Raw genomic sequence first — 20,483 nt, forward strand, 5'->3', positions numbered from 1 at the left:
GGATTTTTATTCTGCCATATATATGAGGAAATTTTTGAATCAACATTAGCAAAAAAAGATTTCGGAATAAAAGTTGGTACCGCTTCAAATATATATAAAAACTTGGGTAAAATAATCATCTTAATAGCATTAATCCGACCTATCAGAGATAAAGATAATGGTGACCATTTAGTGAAATAACATTTAATCTGATCAATCAAGGGTAAAAAATTAACCTTAAATAACTCCTTATAATTTTAATCCCTAAGTATATAAAAGTCATTAACTAATTTAAAAGGTAAATTTCCATAAATTGGAACCTGTCTATTTAAAGGAAACCATTCACTCTTATTAAGATTTAATTTATACCCAGAAAAATTACTAATTCGAGCCAACAATGATATAATTACAGGAATGGATTTCTCAGGATCAGAAATATATAATAATAAATCATCTGCATATAATGATAACTTGTGTATATCCATTCCACGAGTAATGCCAAAAATGTTCGGTGATTCTCTAATAGCAATTGCCAAAGGTTCTAAAGCAATGTCAAATAATAATGGACTAAGAGGACAGCCTTGCCTGGTACCCCGAAATGAATGAAAAAAGGGAGATCTTTGATTGTTAGTAAAGACCGAGGCTACTGGAGTATGATATATCAGTTTAATCCAGGATATGAATATAGGACTAAAATTAAACTTCTCAAGCACAGTAAATAAGTACGGCCATTCAACTCTATCAAATGCTTTCTCCGCATCTAATGAAATGACACGAGGTCACCAGGAGACGCTCATGGAGTGAGTACTGTTTCAGATTCGCTCCATAACCTTTACTTTCCTTAACCTATGATCACCCTTATTTAACTTACTTTTACCTACACCAAAAGATTCTTGCTACTTTTTTTTGGACTTATCTTTAAGAGTGTATTGTGAATTTTGAAGAAATTAGTACAGAAATGGCTTTGAGATCTAAAGGGCGAGACCCTGGGAAAGATCCTAACGGGAATGGGAAGAAGAAAAAGACCGATCCTAAGCGTACTGAATTGACTTATATGTTATTGGAGCTTTTAAATGAAAAATTTGAAGAATAACGACCAAACAAGATCTAAAGGCTTTCTAGGATTCTATGGATAAGACTGATTTAGTAGTTAAACAGCAACAAACTCTAATCGCAACTTTGCAAGAGGATGCTCGGAAGCGAGACTTGATAATCGAAAAACTGGAGCAGAAATTATCTTCGACGATTAAACATGTGGAAACACTTAAAGCCAAGAGTGTTGACTTTGAAAATCGGTCCAGAAGACAGAACTTACGCATACTTGGTCTTCCGGAAGGTATTGAACAAAGGGACCCCTCGAAGTATTTTGCTCAACTTTTAAAGGATGAGTTCCCTTCTGTATTCCCAGATAGTCCTCCGTTACTTGATCGCGCCCACAGAATTATGTGCCGATCATCAAGTTCTTCATCTAAACCACCTGTTGTAATTGTTCGATTTCATTATGTGTATGTCAAAGAGCAACTTATTCATGTGGCTCGGCGTTTAGAGATGGTTAAATTCAAAGATTTCCAATTCCGATTAGTGGAGGATTTTAGCCCAGAAGTAATGAAGGCAAGGCTTCTTTTTAAACCTCTGATGTCCGAATGTTATGAGAAAAATCTAAAACCAGCGCTTTTATACCCTGTGAAGCTTAGAATCTCACCTCTGAATGCACCACGGCGTGTTTTTCTCTCCACAACTGAAGCTCGAAGCTTTCTGGATGAGAATTATCCTACTGCTTTGGACTCTCGTTTCTAATAAATGAGTGATTTTGATCGTTACAAGATAGTTTTTGTTTCCAAAACCAGATTTTGTTTCTGGCTATTGGTGTAGGTTTATTCTATATTTTTTATTCTAATTAAAGTTTTTTTTTGATGTACTAATTTTTTTTGATGTAGCCGTTGAAGTCTGATGATACTATTTTTAACAGTATTAGTAAAAATACACAAAAATAATATCAAGGCAACTATACAGATAATATAAGTCATCAATACTAAATCTAAAAGTGCGGGTATAATAATCATCATTAAGAAATAAGCTCTATCGTTGTCTAGGGGATAATGAATTGTCTGATGGAAATATAAAGTTCAGTTCAGTTCATACAGGCTGCAGTCGTTGCTGATCACCGTGTGGCAATTGTTAGAGAGAGAAAAACTTGCCGACTTTCCTTGTTATGATCTTGATCCATCTCCGCCCTTTAGCTGGGCAGTTCCATGGAGGACTCGTCACCCAGGCAAGGGTGGACACACACACAAACCCCCACAGGTCTCGTAGTGTCTCTCCTGGTGCGTCTGAGGGGTGTTCCCCAAACCCTACTTTTATCCTTACTCACGGGGTCTCAGGTGTCACTCAGGTTGGGATGATGCAATCCCTCAACCAGACCACTCTGGCTGCCCCCTGAGGGGTTTCAATGAATAGTACAGTACTCAATACACAATACCTTCTCCAAGAGACAGTAGCAGTAATTAGTGGTTCCGTTCCGCTTTTGTCAGAAGGAGACATTCCACTTTTTGTGTATTCTTGCGTTGTCAATAACAACTGCCTTTTCTGTTATCCTGCGTCTCTCTCTCATTACTGACATGATGTGTATCTCTCTCATTTCCTGGGTATCAGACCTGAAATAATAGCGATCTTGCGATTCTCAAAAGGGAGGGGGGCGGGCATTGGCGATTCTGTACCCTTCTGCCCATCAGATTTGCTCCTCATTCGTAACAATATTAAGAAATTTGTTTTAGTATAGTGATAATTTTTTGGAGTTTGGGTGGATCTTTTTTTCTCTCCTTTATATTTTTGGAGTTGCCTTCTGCTAACACAGGGGTAGATTTAGTATCATTCTTTTTTTTCCCCCCAGCCTCCTCCAGGCTCGGGATGGGCTTTTTCTTCTTGGGTGGGGGGTGGGAGTTTCTTTTCTAAATCTATTGTTCTTTTTACCAGTTTTTTTTAGTTTTTTCATTTGGGCTGATTTTCTAATGAAATGACACATTCTGAGGTGCTAAATGAAGGAGTATAAACAGTAGTCAATAATCTAATATTGAAAAAAGAATAGCGATTTTTAATAAAACCAGTTTGATCTTCCGAGATAATTTGAGGTAATACCTTCTCCAGCCTGGACACCAGTAACTTGGAAAAGATCTTGGAATCTACATTCAATAAGGATATTGGTCTATAGGATGCACGGTCAGTAGGGTCTTTATCTTTCTTCAGTATTAAAGAAATGGAAGCTCTATAAAAAGATTGTGGCAGTTTACCCAATCTAATTGCTTCTCCAAAAACCCTGCATAACCAAGGAGAAAGAGTAGAGGAAAAACACTTTAAAAATTCCACTGTATACCCATCTGGACCTGGTGCTTTCCCAGAAATCATAGAGGAAATAACCCCTTTAATTTCTGCATCTGTAATAGGAGTTTCTAATATTGAAAGATCATCTGATGATAATTTTGGAAAATTCAATTTCCCAAGAAAATCATGCATGGTATTATGATCATGAGGGAATTCAGAATGATACAGGGAGGTATAAAAATCTTGAAAAGATTTGTTTATCTCATCATGGTTAACTGTCAATTCACCATTCTGTTGACAAATCTTAATAATTTGACATTTAACCAAAGCATTCTTCAATTGATTAGCTAACAGTTTACCAGATTTATCACTATGTATATAAAAATCAGATCTGGTTTTCATTAATTGATTTTCAATCGAAGTTGTAAGTAATAAACTGTGTTCCATTTGAAGTTCAACCCTTTGTTTGTAAAGCTCCTTACTAGGAGCAGTCGAATATTTCTTGTCAATTCCTTTAATTTCATCAACCAATAAAAGAGTTTCCTTAATACATTTTCTCAAACCAACAGAATAGGAGATAATCTGTCCACGTATATATGCTTTAAAAGTGTCCCAAACTGTTCCGCAAGAAATGTCATCCGTGGAATTAGTTGAAAAGAAGAAATCGATCTGTTCCTTCATAAATTTAATGAAATCCAGATCTTGCAGTAAGGTAGAATCAAATCGCCATTGCCTAATACTAGAAGCTGTATCCATTAATTTAATAGAAAGTTTCAATGGAGCATGATCAGAGATGGCTATAATGTCATAATTACAACCAATTACAGATGGAATAAAATGAGAGTCAATGAAAAAATAGTCAATTCTTGAGTAAGAATGATGAACGTGAGAAAAATGAAAACTCTTTGTCCTTAGGATGCAGAAATCTCCAAATATCGAAAATTCTATTATCAGTCAAAAAAGAATTAATGTAAGTGGCTGACTTATTAAGTAAAGTCTGAGTAGATATAGATCTGTCCAGCAAAGGATTTAAACAACAATTAAAGTCACCACCCATTATTAACATATATTCATTTAGATTTGGTAGAGAAGTAAATAAGGACTTAAAAAAATCAGGATAATCCACATTTGGAGCATAAACATTAACCAGAGCAACCTTTTTGTTAAAAAGTAACCCAGTAATTAACAAAGATCTGCCATTCGGATCCAAAATAATATCGTGTTGGATAAATGTAATAGAGGAGTCAATAAAAATTGAAACTCCTTTTACTTTGGCATTCGAATTCGAATGGTACTGTTGATCCCTCCAAAACCTAAAAAAAAGTTGATTGTCCTCTTTCTTCACATGAGTTTCTTGTACAAAAATACTATGTGCATTCAGTCTTTGGAATACTTTGAAAAATTAATGGTCTGAGCCATATTTCTAACATCAACCCTATGGTATATAAAGAGTTAACCAAATTATGAACTCATGCACCCAGAAGAGGAACAAAAATAAGGGGCGGACCCGGAAGTGATGACACTGCGGACATTTTAGTAGTTTAAAATCAGCCCAAATGAGAAAACTAAAAAAAACTAGTAAAAAGAGAAATAGAGTTAGAAAAGAATCCCCCACCCATGAAAAAACTCTTCCTGAGCCTGGAAAAGGCCAGGAAAAAAAAGGAATGATACTAAATCTACCCCCCCGTATCACCAGAAGGCAACTCCAAATATATAAAAGAGGGAAAAAAGAGATCCACCCAAACTCCAAAAAAGTAATTAGCACTATATAAAACAAACTTCTTAATATAATTGCTAATAAAAAACACCCAAAAAGAATATAAACACTAGTAACTTATAAATTGGGTTAAAACCCAAACAAAATAAGTTAAAATGTGATAAGAAATGCATTATAGGAAGAAGACGAGAGAAAAAAAATGGCGAAATCAAAAAAAAGCAAGAAATATTTTAGAGAAGAAACCGCCATCTTAGTCACACAAAAAATGAAAAGGATATATATCAAACCGTTAAAAAAAATTCACCTTCAAAGGATTAATAATAATAACCAAAAATAAAGTACAATGGTTAAAGTAAGTAAATTAAAAAGATTAGTACGTCAAAAAAAAAACTAACTGGAATATAAAGTGTAGAATAAACCTACATCAATAGCCAGAAACAAAATCTGGTTTTGGTAACAAAAACTATCTTGTAACGATCAAAATCACTCATTTATTAGAAACGAGAGTCCAAAGCAGTAGGATAATTCTCATCCAGAAAGTTTCGAGCTTCAGATGTGGAGAGAAAAACACGCCGTGGTGCATTCGGAGGTGAGATTCTAAGTTTTGCAAGGTATAAAAGCGCTGGTTTTAGATTTTTCTCATAACATTCGGACATCAGAGATTTAAAAAGGAGCCTTGCCTTCATTACTTCTGGGCTAAAATCCTCCACTAATCGGAATTGGAAATCTTTGAATTTAACCATCCCTAAACGCTGAGCCACACAAATAAGTTGCTCTTTGACATGCACATAATGAAATCGAACAATTACAACAGGTGGTTTAGATGAAGAACTTGATGATCGGCACATAATTCTGTGGGTGCGATCAAGTAACGGAGGACTATCTGGGAATACAGAAGGGAACTCATCCTTTAAAAGTTGAGCAAAATACTTCGAGGGGTCCCTTTGTTCAATACCTTCCGGAAGACCAAGTATGCGTAAGTTCTGTCTTCTGGACCGATTTTCAAAGTCAACACTCTTGGCTTTAAGTGTTTCCACCTGTTTAATCGTCGAAGATAATTTCTGCTCCAGTTTTTCGATTATCAAGTCTCCCTTCCGAGCATCCTCTTGCAAAGTTGCGATTAGAGTTTGTTGCTGTTTAACTACTAAATTAGTCTTATCCATAGAATCCTGGAAAGCCTTTAGATCTTGTTTGAAAGTTTGTCGTTGTTCAAATTTTTCACTTAAGAGCTCCAATAACATATCATAAGTCAATTCAGTACGCTTAGGATCGGTCTTTTTTTCTTTCCGTTGCCGTTAGGATCTTTCCCAGGGTCTCGCCCTTTAGATCTTAAAGCCATTTCTGTACTCATTTCTTCAAAATTCACAGTACATTCTTAAAGATAAGTCCAAAAAAGTAGCAAGAATCTTTTGGTGTAGGTAAAAGTAAGTTAAATAAGGGTGATCAAAGGTTAAAAAAAGTAAAGTTTATGGAGCGAATCTGAAACATTACTCACTCCATGAGCGTCTCCTGGTGACTCATCCCTCTACCACTTCTACTGGAAGCTCCTTCCACACAGCTACCACTCTCTGAGTAAAGAAATTCCCACTCGTGTTACCCTTAAACTTTTGCCCCCTAACTCTCAACTCATGTCTTCTTGTTTGAATCTCCCCTACTCTCAATGGAAAAAGCCTATCCACGTCAACTCTATCTATCCCCCTCTTAATTTTAAGTACCTCCATCAAGTCCCCCCTCAACCTCCTACGCTCCAAAGAATAAAGACCTAACTTTTTCAACCTTTCCCTGTAACTTAGGTGCTGAAACCCAGCTAACATTCTAGTAAATCTTCTCTGTACTCTCTCTATTTTGTTGACATCTTTCCTATAATTCGGTGACCGGAACTGTACACAATACTCCAAATTTAGCCTTACCAATGCCTTGTACAATTTTAACATTACATCCCAACTCCTATACTCAATGCTCTGATTTATAAAGGGCAACATACCAAAAGCTTTCTTCACCGCCCTATCCACATGAGATTCCACCTTCGGGGAACTATGCACCATTATTCCTAGATCACTCTGTTCTACTGCATTCTTCAATGCCCTACCAATTACCATGTATGTCCTATTTTGATTAGTCCTACCAAAATGTAGCACCTCACACTTATCAGTATTAAACTCCATCTGCCATCATTCAGCTCACTCTTCTAACTGGCCTAAATCTCTCTGCAAGCTTTGAAAACCTACTTCATTATCCACAACACCACCTACCTTAGTATCATCTGCATACTTACTAATCCAATTTACCACCCCATCATCCAGATCATTAATGTATAGGACAAACAACATTGAACCCAGTACAGATCCCTGAGGCACACCACTAGTCACCAGCCTCCAACCTGACAAACAGTTATCCACCACTACTCTCTGGCATCTCCCATCTAGCTGCTGTTGAATCCATTTTACTACTTCAATATTAATACCTAACATCTGAACCTTCCTAACTAACCTTCCATGCGGAACCTTGTCAAAGGCCTTACTGAAGTCCATATAGACAAAATCCACTGCTTTACCCTTGTCAACTTTCCTTGTAACCTCTTCAAAAAATTCAATAAGATTTGTCAAACATGACCTTCCACGCACAAATCCATTCTGACTATTTCTAATCAGACCCTGTCTATCCAGATAATTATATATACCATCTTTTTTTTTTTGAAAACTTTTTTTATTATATATACCATCTCTAAGAATACTTTCCATTAATTTACCCACCACTGACGTCAAATTGACAGGTCTATAATTGCTAGGTTTACTTTTAGAACCCTTTTTAAACAATGGAACCACATGAGCAATACGCCAATCCTCCGGCACCATCCCTGTTTCTAATGACATTTGAAATACTTCTTTCAGAGCCCCTGCTATTTCTACAGCAACTTCCCTCAAGGTCCTAGGGAATATCCTGTCAGGACCCGCAGATTTATCCACTTTTATATTCCTTAAAAGTGCCAGTACTTCCTCCTCTTTAATTGTCATAGTTTCCATAACTTCCCTACTTTTCCATTGAGAGTAAGGGAGATTCAAACAAGAGGACATGATTTGACAGGGGCAAAAGTTTAAGGGTAACATGAGGGGGAATTTCTTTACTCAGAGAGTGGTAGCTGTGTGGAATGAGCTTCCAGTAGAAGTGGCAGAGGCAGGTTCAGTATTGTCATTTAAAGTAAAATTGGATAGGTATATGGATAGCAAAGGAATGGAGGGTTATGGGCTGAGTGCGGGCCAGTGGGAATAGGTGAGTGTAAGTGTCGGCATGGACTAGAAGGGCCGAGATGGCCTGTTTCTGTGCTGTAATTGTTATATGGTTACTTGTTTCCCTTACCTTACACAATTCAATATCCTTCTCCTTAGTGAATACCGAAGAAAAGAAATTGTTCAAAATCTCCCCCATCTCTTTTGTCTTCACACATAGCTGTCCATTCTGATTCTCTAAGGGACCAATTTTATCCCTCACTATCCTTTTGCTATTAATACAACTGTAGAAACCCTTTGGATTTATTTTCACTGTACTTGCCAAAGCAACCTCGTATCTTTTAGATTTTCTAATTTCTTTCTTAAGATTCTTTTTACATTCTTTATATTCCTCGAGCACCTCATTTACTCCATGCTGCCTATATTTATTGTAGATCTCCCTCTTTTTCTGAACCAAGTTTCCAATATCCCTTGAAAACCATGGCTCTTTCAAACTTTCAATCTTTCCTTTCAACCTAACAGGAACATAAAGATCCTGTACCCTCAAAATTTCACCTTTAAATGACCTCCATTTCTCTATTACATCCTTCCCATAAAACAAATTGTCCCAATCCACTCCTTCTAAATCCTTTCGCATCTCCTCAAAGTTAGTCTTTCTCCAATCAAAAATCTCAACCCTGCATCTAGTCCTGTCCTTCTCCGTAATTGGATTGAAACTAATGGTATTGTGATTACTGGACCCAAAGTGCTCCCCAACACATACGTCTGTCACCTGACCTATCTCATTCCCTAACAGGAGATTCAACACTGCCCCTTCTCTAGTCAGTACCTCTATGTATTGCTGCAAAAAACTATCCTGTACACATTTTACAAACTCCAAGCCATCCAGCCCTTTTACAGAATGGGCTTCCCAGTCGATGTGTGGAAAATTAAAATCTCCCAGAATCACAACCTTGTGCTTACTACAAATATCTGCTATCTCCCTACATATTTGCTCCTCCAATTCTCACTCCCCATTAGATGGTCTATAATGCACCCCTGCAAGTGTTACTACACCTTTCCCATTCCTCAATTTCACCCAAATAGTCTCCCTAGACAAGCCCACTAATCTATCCTGCCAAAGCACCGCTGTAATATTTTCTCGGACAAGCAATGCAACACCTCCCCCTCTTGTCCCTCCAATATCACACCTGAAGCAACGAAATCCAGGAATATTTAGTTGCCAATCACACCCCTCCTGCAACCATGTTTCACTAATAGCTACAACATCATATTTCCAGGTGTCAGTCCATGCTCTAAGCTCATCCACCTTTCTTACAATGCTCCTAGAATTTAAATTGATGCATTTAAGAAACTCTCCAACCCTTACTCTCTGTTTATCCCTAACGGTGCAAACAACTTTATTATCTTTTTCTTCCTTCTCCTCTACATCTTCGGTCTGAGCGCTCCCCTTCTCTACCACCTGCCTATCCTCCCTCACACACTGTCTACTAGCTTTCTCTATTTGTGAACTAACCTCCTCTCTCCTAGTCTCTTCAATTTGATTCCCACCCCCCCAACCATTTTAGTTTAAAGTCTCCCCAATAGCCTTAGCAAATCTCCCCGCCAGGATATTGGTCCCCCTAGGATTCAAGTATAACCTGTCCTTTTTGTACAGGTCACAACTGCTCCAAAAGAGGTCCCAATGATACAGAAACTTGAATCCCTGACCTCTGCTCCAATCCCTCAGCCACGCATTTATCCTCCACCTCATTCCATTCCTACTCTCACTGTTGCATGGCACAGGCAGTAATCCCGAGATTACTACCTTTGGGGTCCTTCTTCTCAACTGCCTTCCTAACTCCCTATATTCTCCTTTCAGGACCTCTTCCCCTTTCCTACCTATGTCATTGGTACCTATATGTACCACGACCTCTGGCTCCTCACCCTCCCACTTCAGGATATCTTGGATGCGATCAGAAACATCCCAGACCCTGACACCAGGCAAGCAAACTACCATCCGGGTCTCCTGATTGCGTCCACAGAATCGCCTATCTGACCCCTTAACTATCGAGTCCCCTATTACTTCTGCCTTCCTCTTCCTTTCCCTACCCTCTGAGCTATAGGGCTGGACTCTGTACCAGAGGCACAGCTGCTGTTGCTTCCCCCAGGTAGGCTGTTCCCCCCCCCACCCCCCACCCCCAACAATACTCAAACAGGAGTACCTATTGTCAAGGGGTACAGCCACTGGGGTACTCTCTAGAACCTGACTCTTCCCCTTCCCCCTCCTAATTGTGACCCACCTGTCTGCCTCCAGTGACCACCTGCCGGTAACTCTATCAACTCCTCACTCTCCCCGACCAGACGAAGGTCATCGAGCTGCAGCTCCAGTTCCCTAACACGGTCGCTTAGGAGCTGCAGCTCAGTGCACCTGGCGCAGATGTGGACTTCCAGGAGGCTAGGAGACTCAAGGACCTCCCACATCCGACACCGAGAACAACAAGCTGTCCTCACACTCATAATTTCCCCTTTCCTCAAATAACAGGGAAAACTGAAACCTAAACCTACCTTGTCTTGTCTGCTTCCGCTTAAGCTGGATGAGTCCAAGCCCTTAAGCCTTCACTCTACTCCCAGCTCACTCCACTGCCCGCTGTATAAGGCTGTGTCCTTTTTAAATCTTCCCCGCTTCACTGCCCGTCACACGCCTGCACAGTCCCGCCTCTCTTAACTCCAACAAGAATAAGAAAAATTCAAGATGGCTCCCGCCGCAGTCCTGTTCTGATCCTCCCGACTTCCTTCTCCAAACCTCCATTTCTTAACCCAGTTTTCTATATTTTTCCATTTAGCAATGGAACATGCTTCTTCTTTTGCTTATTTGAAATTTTAGTGGAGACATTTATTGATCAAAACTAAATTATTAAATTAACAGGAAAAAAGTAAAACAGACTGGGGCATTAAAATGTTTATTATGAGGTTTGCAATCAATTATTTAATGAGTTTTTATGGCATTGCTGACAATATTTTCATGTTTTCTCAGGTTTTTTTGAGAACTTTCTGTAAATGGACACCAGCACCATGTCATTTGTTGAAGGAGTTGGTGATGAAGTCACAGTCCTGTGTGGAATAGTCTTCCTGGTACTGGCACTTGTTCTTGCTTGGCTCTCCACACATGTTGCTGATCGTAGTGATCAAATATTTGGGACCATTGTTACCACGGGGAACTCGTTAGTAGGGTTAAGCAGCGTAGAGCAGTACGTGGCAAATGCAGCAACACCTGAAACTGATGAAGCCCAGTCAGCAACTGTCCCTATTGAGCAAAAGCCAGAGGAAGAAAATGATTCTGGCCTTGGAGCATCAACTGGAAATAATGGCCCCACCAATGAGCAGGTGCCAATTGAAGAAGCTTCCAGTTTAACCGATGCAAATATTGATCCTCTATTGAACATACAAGGTTTGCGCAAGCGAGCATCAGCCAGTGAGATTAGTACTGCAGAGGTACTGGATTCTGGAATGCTCGAGAACTGTAATGCTCATACACACACAGTGGATAGTGTTGAAGAGGCCGAAGGGCAAATTAAAGTGAGGCTGAAGTTTTTAAATGACACGGAAGAGGTAGCACGAGTAAAACCAGATGATACTATTGGATTTCTGAAGAGGTAAGATATTTGTAAAATAAGTTTCTCCAAGTTAAAAATAATTCAACATATAAATTAAACCAATTCTGCAAAAATAGCCTGTCTCTTTTATTATTTAGTACACCTACAACCACTTTATACCAGATGGTTGAAATGTGGTTAAACGTTACTTTTGCTTACTGGATTGGAACCCAAGTTGGAATGTTATTTCATTAACTCACTTGTGAGCTGGAGGTAATGCTGGACAATGTACCCAAGCCAGAGCTAAGGATTCTCTTTCACTTTCCTCCAGTTTGAATGTTTTGATCTGTGTGCCAAGATTTCTTTCTTAGCTGTTTTCCTTTCTGTGTAGAGCTTTTTTATATAATAAGCATAGATTGTCGTATATAATGCATGATCATTATAAATTGTTCCGTCATGAGGTTAACTCAGGTGGTGCGGCTCAAAGGGCCTATTCTGCACTGTATCTCAATAGACAATAGGTGCAGAAGTAGACCATTTGGCCCTTCGAGCCTGCACCGCCATTTTGAGATCATGGCTGATCATCTACTATCAATACCCGGTTCCTGCCTTGTCCCCATATCCCTTGAGTCCCCTATCCATAAGATACCTATCTAGCTCCTTCTTGAAAGCATCCAGAGAATTGGCCTCCACTACCTTCTGAGGCAGTGCATTCCAGACCCCCACAACTCTCTGGGAGAAGAAGTTTTTCCTTAACTCTGTTCTAAATGACCTACCCCTTATTCTCAAACCATGCCCTCTGGTACTGGACTCTCCCAGCATCTGGAACATATTTCCTGCCTCTATCTTGTCCAATCCCTTAATAATCTTATATGTTTCAATCAGATCCCCTCTCAATCTCCTTAATTCCATCGTGTACAAGCCCAGTCTCTCTAGCCTCTCTGCATAAGACAGTCCAGACATCTCAGGAATTAACCTCGTGAATCTACGCTGCACTTCCTCTACAGCCAGGATGTCCTTCCTTAACCCTGGAGACCAAAACTGTACACAATACTCCAGGTGTGGTCTCACCAGGGCTCTGTACAGATGCAATAGGATTTCCTTGCTCTTGTACTCAATTCCCTTTGTAATAAAGGCCAACATTCCATTAGCCTTCTTCACTGCCTGCTGCACTTGCTCATTCACCTTCAGTGACTGATGAACAAGGACTCCTAGATCTCTCTGTATTTCTACCTAACATTCAGATAATAATCTGCCTTCCTGTTCTTACTCCCAAAGTGGATAACCTCACACTTATTCACATTAAATGCCATCTGCCAAGTATCTGCCCACTCACCCAGCCTGTCCAAGTCACCCTGAATTCTCCTAACATCCTCATCACATGTCACACTGCCACCCAGCTTAGTATCATCAGCAAATTTGCTGATGTTATTCTCAATGCCTTCATCTAAACCGTTGACATAAATTGTAAACAGCTGTGGTCCCAATACCGAGCCCTGTGGCACCCCACTAGTCACCACCTGCCATTCCGAGAAACACCCATTCACCGCTACCCTTTGCTTTCTATCTGCCAACCAGTTTTCTATCCATGTCAATGTCTTCCCCCCGATGCCCTGAGCTTTGATTTTACCCACCAATCTCCTATGCCTTATCAAATGCCTTCTGAAAATCAAGGTACACTACATCCACTGGATCTCCCCCATCTAACTTCCTGGTTACATCCTCGAAAAACTCCCAACAGATTAGTCAAGCATGATTTACCCTTGGAAAATCCATGCTGGCTTGGCCCAATCCTATCACTGCTATCTAAGTATGGCACTATTTCATCCTTAATAATGGACTCTAGCATCTTCCCCACCACCGATGTCAGACTGACAGGTCGATAGTTCTCTGTTTTTTCCCTCCCTCCTTTCTTAAAAAGTGGGATAACATTAGCCATTCTCCAATCCTCAGGAACTGATCTTGAATCTAAGGAACATTGGAAAATGATTACCAATGCATCCGCAATTTCCAGGGCCACCTCCTTTAGTACCCTAGGATGCAGACCATCTGGACCTGGGGATTTGTCAGCCTTCAGTCCCATCAGTCTTCTCATCACCATTTCCTTCCTAATGTCAATCTGTTTCATTTCCTCTGTTACCCTATGTCTTTGGCCCATCCATACATCTGGGAGATTGCTTGTGTCTTCCTTAGTGAAAACAGATCTAAAGTACTCATTCAATTCTTCTGCCATTTCTCTGTTTCCCATAACAATTTCACCCAATTTATTCTTTAAGGGCCCAACATTGTTCTTAACTATCTTCTTTCTCTTCACAGACCTAAAATAGCTTTTGCTATCTTCCTTTATATTCCTGGCTAGCTTGCGTTCGTACCTCATTTTTTCTCCCCGGATTGCCTTTTTAGTTAAGTTCTGTTGTTCCTTAAAAGCTTCCCAATCATCTGTCCTCCCACTCATCTTAGCTCTGTCATACTTCCTTTTTTTTAATGCTATGCAATCTCTGACTTCCTTTGTCAACCACTGTGGCCCCTTTCCCCCCTTTGAATCCTTCCTTCTCCAGGGGATGAACTGATTTTGCACCTTGTGCATTATTCCCAAGAATACCTGCCATTGCTGTTCTACTGTCTTTTCTGCTAGGCTATCCGTCCAGTCAACTTTGGCCAGCTCCTCCCTCATGGCTCCATAGTTTTCCCCGTTCAACTGCAACACTGACACCTCCGAGCTGCCCTTATCCTTCTCAAATTGCAGATAAAAACTTATCATATTATGATCACTACCTCCTAATGGCTCCTTTACTGCAAGATTGCTTATCAAATCCTGTTCATTACATAACACTAAATCCAGAATAGTCTTGTCCCTGGTCGGCTCTCGTACAAGCTGTTCCAAGAATGCATCCCGTAGGCACTCTACAAACTCCCTATCCTGTGGTCCAGCACCAACCTGATTCTCCCAGTTCACCTGCATGTTGAAATCCCTCATAACTACTGCGACATTACCTCTGCCACATGCCAATATTAACTCCCTATTCAACTTGCACCCAATATCCATGCTACTGTTTGGTGGCCTGTAGACAACACCCATTTGGGTCCTTTTGCCCTTACTGTTCCTCAGTTCTATCCACACAGACTGTACTTCTCCTGACCCTATGACCCCCTTGCAAAGGACTGAATCTCATTCCTCACCAACAGGGCCACCCCACCCCCTCTGCCCACATTTCTGTCCCTACGATAGCACGTATACCCTTGTACATTCATTTCCCAGGTCTGATCTCCCTGCAGCCATGTCTCCGTTATCCCAACAACATCATAGTTACCCGTTCGCACCTGAGCTTCAAGCTCATCCGCCTTATTTCTGACACTTTGTGCATTCAGATATAGAATTTTTAGCCCATTTCTCCTCTCTCTGTTTGAATCGCTGCCTATTGTGCTTAACCCAGCTCCCCGAACTCCCATCGGGCTATATCTCCCTAGAATTTTATTGTCCTTCCTAAATTTACTTATTCTTTCAACACATTTAACTCAACGTTCCGTCAGACCATCCCTCTGTACGTGTCCTCCTTATCACTTGTTCTGCCTCACCTTTCTCTAATACTGTGTTGCCTTTATGGCATTTGTTTAGTTTATAATATTTTCGCTTTAGTAATTTGTTAGCATTTTTTAGTTAAAGTTAGGATTGTTTAAAGTAAATTCGTTGTCTGTGATATATTGCGGCATGTGATGATGTCACACCTGGTTTCGCCGCGTCTTGTGGGAAAATACCGGTTTGGAGAAACGGGAAGGAGGGGGCTCACATGTGCAGGATCAGCGCAAGAAAAGTTTTCTTTCTACGCACTAGAAACATCAGTGAAGCAACGCCTTTTCATCATACGTTAATGTGGAAGAGTGAACAGTAAACGATTAATCTTACTGCGATCCTGTTTTCATTGACTACGGTTTACCTCGGTGTTTAGTTCAGCATTCTCTTACACCTGAGCGAGAACACTACAGTGAAAAGGTGGCATTATCAGGTGTTTCAAGTGCTGCAATGACGACTCGATCCAGCATCAAGTCGTTGCCATCCAGCGACAGGGGCAGTAGGGCATCATCAAGTAAGGCTGCCCATGCAAAAGCTAAGGCAGAAGCTGCCAAGGTGCGAGTGTTCTACGCCGAACAAGAAACAAAATTGAAAATGGAAGGGGCTGCCAGAGAAGCCGAAAACCAGAAGGAAGCGGCTGCCAGAGAAGCCGAAAACCAGTTGGAAAGGGTAAGGATAGCGGCAGAGTTAGAAGTGCTGATGCTACACCAAGAAGCAGAAGCTGCCAGGGTGGAAGCAGAGTTAATACAAAATGCTGAAGAAATGCATGATCTGGTTGATGTAAAATCTACTTCAGAAAAGATCAGATTGGAACACACAAGCGACTATGTCCGATCTCAAATAGACCTGAAGATTCGTTCTTCCTCTCCATACTTATACGCTAACGCCCCATTTCATGAGGAGCCTCAGAGAGGCCCAATTGCATCACATCCATCCGAGGAAGACAATTTACCCTTGCATCTCCGTGATGAATTCAAGAATGAAAGGGCTGATGACAAATAATTCTCGACACCAAACTTACCAGATTTGGTGAGAAGAGAGGCAAAGGCTGAATTTAGAGCAGCAAATTCCATAACAGAGGTACACCCTCAGTCAAATACCCGCCGACATATTCCCCCAGGCCGCATGCCACTTGCAGTTGAACCCATGGCACAGTATTTAGCACGACGAGATCTCGTCACTTCAGGACTATCCCAGTTTGACGATAAACCTGAAAATTACCGTGCATGGTACTCCACATTCACCAACGCTATTCACGGAGTCCAGCTCAGAGCAACCCAAGAGTTGGATCTTATGGCGAAATGGCTGGGAAAAGAATCATGCGAACAGGTGAGATGCATACGTTCAGTGTACGTCAACAACCCCAAGCTAGCCTTACGCAAAGCATGGGAGAGACTTCGGGAGGGCTATGCGGCCCCCGAAATTATTGAAACGGCACTATACCAACGTCTGGAAAGTTTTCCTAAGGTGTCAGCCAAGGACCACACTAAGTTAAGAGAGCTCGGAGATTTACTCATGGAGATTCAAGGCGCCAAAGAAGATGGCTACTCAACTGGTCTATTATACCTAGATACTCCATACAGGATTAGACAAATCATGGACAAACTTCCATTTGGGCTGCAGGACAGCTGGGTGTCCGTTGGTGCAGAGTACAAGCAAGAGAACAATGGTCGATTTCCTCCCTTTGAGTATTTCACTAGGTTTGTGTGCAAGGAGGCGAAGAAGCGAAACGACCCTAGCCTCATGGGTCCAGGAAGCAGTACAATTTACACCAAGCCAGATAAATCCACTTCGAATAATTTCAACATTAATAAACCTGTCTCAGTGCTTAAGACTGAAGCCTTTACAACTAACAATGACCCTAGCAAGAATTGTCCATTGCATAACACACCCCACCCCCTCAAAAAATGTAGAACGTTTAGGGAAAAACCCCTTGAAGAGAGGATGGCCCTTCTCAAGAAGAAAAAAAAATGTTTTAAATGCTGTTCCTCTACCTCTCACTTGCTAGAGAGTGTACGATTGCCATGAAGTGCCCGGAATGTAATAGCACTAATCACGATGGGGCCATGCATCCTGGCCGGTTACCGCAAACCGACAAAGCTCCTTCACCCCCACAACAGGACGGCGGGGGGGGGGGGGGGGGGGGGGAGAGAGGCTCATTCCAGGACAACTGTTGTCAGCTCGAGCTGCACAGAAGTTTGCGGTCAAGCTCTGTCAAGCCGTTCTTGTTCAAAGATCTGCCTCACTAAGGTGTACCCTAAAGGAGCCAAAGACAAGGCCATCCAAGCCTACGTAATTCTGGATGATCAGAGCAATCGCTCACTAGTCAGTCCAGAGCTCTTTAAATTGTTCATCATTGAGAGTGATCAGTTCCCATACTACCTTAGAACTTGCTCAGACAGCGTGGAAACTTATGGAAGGAAGGCAGAAGGCTTCCGGCTCGAGTCCCTGGATGGTAAAGTCGTCATCTGTCTCCCTCCACTCTCAGAGTGCAATGAAATTTTGAAGAACCGCACTGAGATCTCGACGCCAAGTGCGGTGCTACACCAGCCACATCTCCACCACATCGCCAAACACATCCCAGAACTGGATCCAAAAGCAGAAATACTCCTGCTACTAGGAAGAGATATTCTCCGGGTGCACAAGGTTAGGCAGCAGGTCAATGGACCACACGACGCCCCCTTTGCGCAACGCCTGGATCTGGGCTGGGTGGTGATAGGAGAGGTGTGTCTTGGCAATGTACACAAACCGACAGTTAACACACTCAAGACCAATGTGCTAGAGAGTGGCCGTCATTCAATTTTTCAACCCCGCACAAGTTTCATGTGTATCAAGGAAGCACGACAAGGCTTTAACAAATGTAAAGTAGCTGACAAGACACTGGGTCAGTCAGTCTTCGTGCAAACTGAGCATAATAAATTTGCTCCATCAGCTCAAGACACCATTTTCTTAAAAATAATGGACACCAAGGTCTTCAAAGATGAAGCAAATTATTGGGTCGCCCCACTACCTTTCAGAGAACCACGCCAGCGCTTGCCAAACAACAAAGAGCATGCAGTCAAGCGGTTCACGTCCTTGCAAAAAACCCTGAAAAGGAAACCTGAGATGCAGCAACGCACCCGATTGACCCACAAGGTACTGTGCACACTAATGGCAGAGGTCACAGCTATTATAAATGCACGACCACTCCTACCTGTGTCTTCTGACCCGGAAAACCCCTTCATACTCTCACCATCAATGCTCCTTACGCACAAGGCAGGAGCTCCCCCTCCACCAGGGGACTTCTCTGATAAGGATTTGTACACAAAGCAATGGAGACAGGTCCAGGCTCTGGCAAATCGGTTCTGGTCTCGTTGGAGACAAGAATATCTACCTTTGTTGCAACACAGACAAAAGTGGACAGAACCCTGCAGGAATCATAAAGTTGGAGATTTAGTCCTGCTCAGGGACAAGCAAATCGCCTGCAACAGCTGGCCAATGGCCAGAATCACTGCCACATTCCCTAGTAGGGATGGACATGTCAGGAAGGTTGAGTTGAAAACTACCGACCAAGGTGATATGAAAATTTACCAAAGGCCAGTTACAGAAGTCATTCTACTTCTACCTAAGGACTGATTTAGAGACTGAAGTTTTGTATTATGTTCATTGTGACCTTACAAAGGTCAGGTGTTGTCTTTATAAGGCATTTGTTCAGTTTATAATATTTTCGCTTTAGTAATTCGTTTGTTAGCATTTTTTAGTTAAAGTTAGGAGTGTTTAAAGTAAACTCGTCTGTGATATATCGCGGCATGCGATGACGTCATACCCGGTTTCACCGCGTCTTGTGGGAAAATACCGGTTTGGAGAAACGGGAACTCACATGTGCAGGATTAGCGCAAGAAAAGTTTTCTTTCTACACACTAGAAACATCAGTGAAGCAACGCCTTTTCATTGTACGTTAATGTGGAAGAGTGAACAGTAAACGATTAATCTGTTTTCAGTGACTACGGTTTACCTCGGTGTTTAGTTCAGAGTTCTCTTACACCTGAGCGAGAACACTACAAATACACACTTAATATTCCAGAGCCGTGTCGTCCCCACCTGTCCTTTATTTTTCCTCTCGCTATCCTCTCTCACATTCTGGATCCCCGCCCCCTGCAAATTTAGTTTAAACCCCCCCCCCCCCCCCCCCCCGAGAAGCACTAGCAAACTTCCCTGCAAGAATGTTAGTACCGCTCCAGTTCAGGTGTAAACCGTCCCTTCGGAACAGATCCCACCTTCCCTGGAACAAAGCCCAATTATCTACAAACCTGAAGCCCTCCCTCCTGCACCATCCTCTCAGCCATGTATTAATCTTTATAATCTGTCTGTTCCTTGCCTCACTTGCACGTGGCACAGGTAGCAAAACTCGTGTACCAATTGATTGAAATAACATAATGAGAAAGGACGGAGGAGCATTATTGGCTGAGTTTCAAACTCGTTCACTGGTTTTGCTTTGAGACTGTTTTATCAATTGGAAAGGAGTGGTGGTTGTTATTCAAAAGAGAGGTTTCACTTTTAGTACAGGGTCTTTAAACACTAGGTGTAGTATTCCTCTGCTAGCTCTTCATCCTTCCAGAAAGCATGTGCAATTAGCACTTTTTTTGCTAACACCATTATCAAAGGACTTTTTTTTCATTTAGTTTGAAACATCTGACTACCAAAGATGGCAAGTTGTGACTTTCAGATAACCAGGTGATTGTGATTTTTTTTGGGGGGGAAAAGGGCACTTTTTAAATGCTAAATATTTGTTCAACAAATTGGCTTGTTAGATAATTGATTGAATTTGAGTTTTAAAATATGGAGCATTTATGAAAATATTTAAGATCTTGCAAGAAATCTGAATTCTCAATAATTCATTTTGGAACAGGAGTTCAATCAATTTATATAATTAAGCCTATGTATTAGAAATGGGCCATGTATCTATGCTGGTTACAGCTTGGGTAGTGGAAGATTTGACACTTCAACACTTAGCTTGAGAGGATTGATTGCTCTCTGCAACCCTGGCTGAAAACACATGTCTGGATTTAGCTAATTTTCTGTTCTTTACATAGTGGGAATTTGAACTGGGACAAGGT

General features: G+C 41.2%; 1 protein-coding gene across 4 annotated transcripts in view; it reads left to right on the forward strand.

Annotated features, from left to right (window-relative positions):
* The window catches only part of tmub2 (transmembrane and ubiquitin-like domain containing 2), a 40,981-nt gene that overhangs the window by 17,998 nt on the left and 2,500 nt on the right, over nt 1–20,483 (forward strand). For 3 of the 4 annotated variants that reach the window (XM_059956614.1, XM_059956618.1, XM_059956616.1), the window contains exon 2: nt 11,258–11,876. In XM_059956614.1, coding sequence (XP_059812597.1) covers nt 11,281–11,876 — 596 coding nt within the window. In that variant the 5' untranslated portion in view covers nt 11,258–11,280. Of the gene's footprint in view, nt 1–5,512; nt 5,604–11,257; nt 11,877–20,483 lie in introns of those variants that run through there. The other variant, XM_059956615.1, reaches the window with a different exon arrangement.

This window comes from Hypanus sabinus, chromosome X1 (genome assembly GCF_030144855.1).
Source record: "Hypanus sabinus isolate sHypSab1 chromosome X1, sHypSab1.hap1, whole genome shotgun sequence".
Lineage (NCBI taxonomy): Eukaryota > Metazoa > Chordata > Chondrichthyes > Myliobatiformes > Dasyatidae > Hypanus > Hypanus sabinus.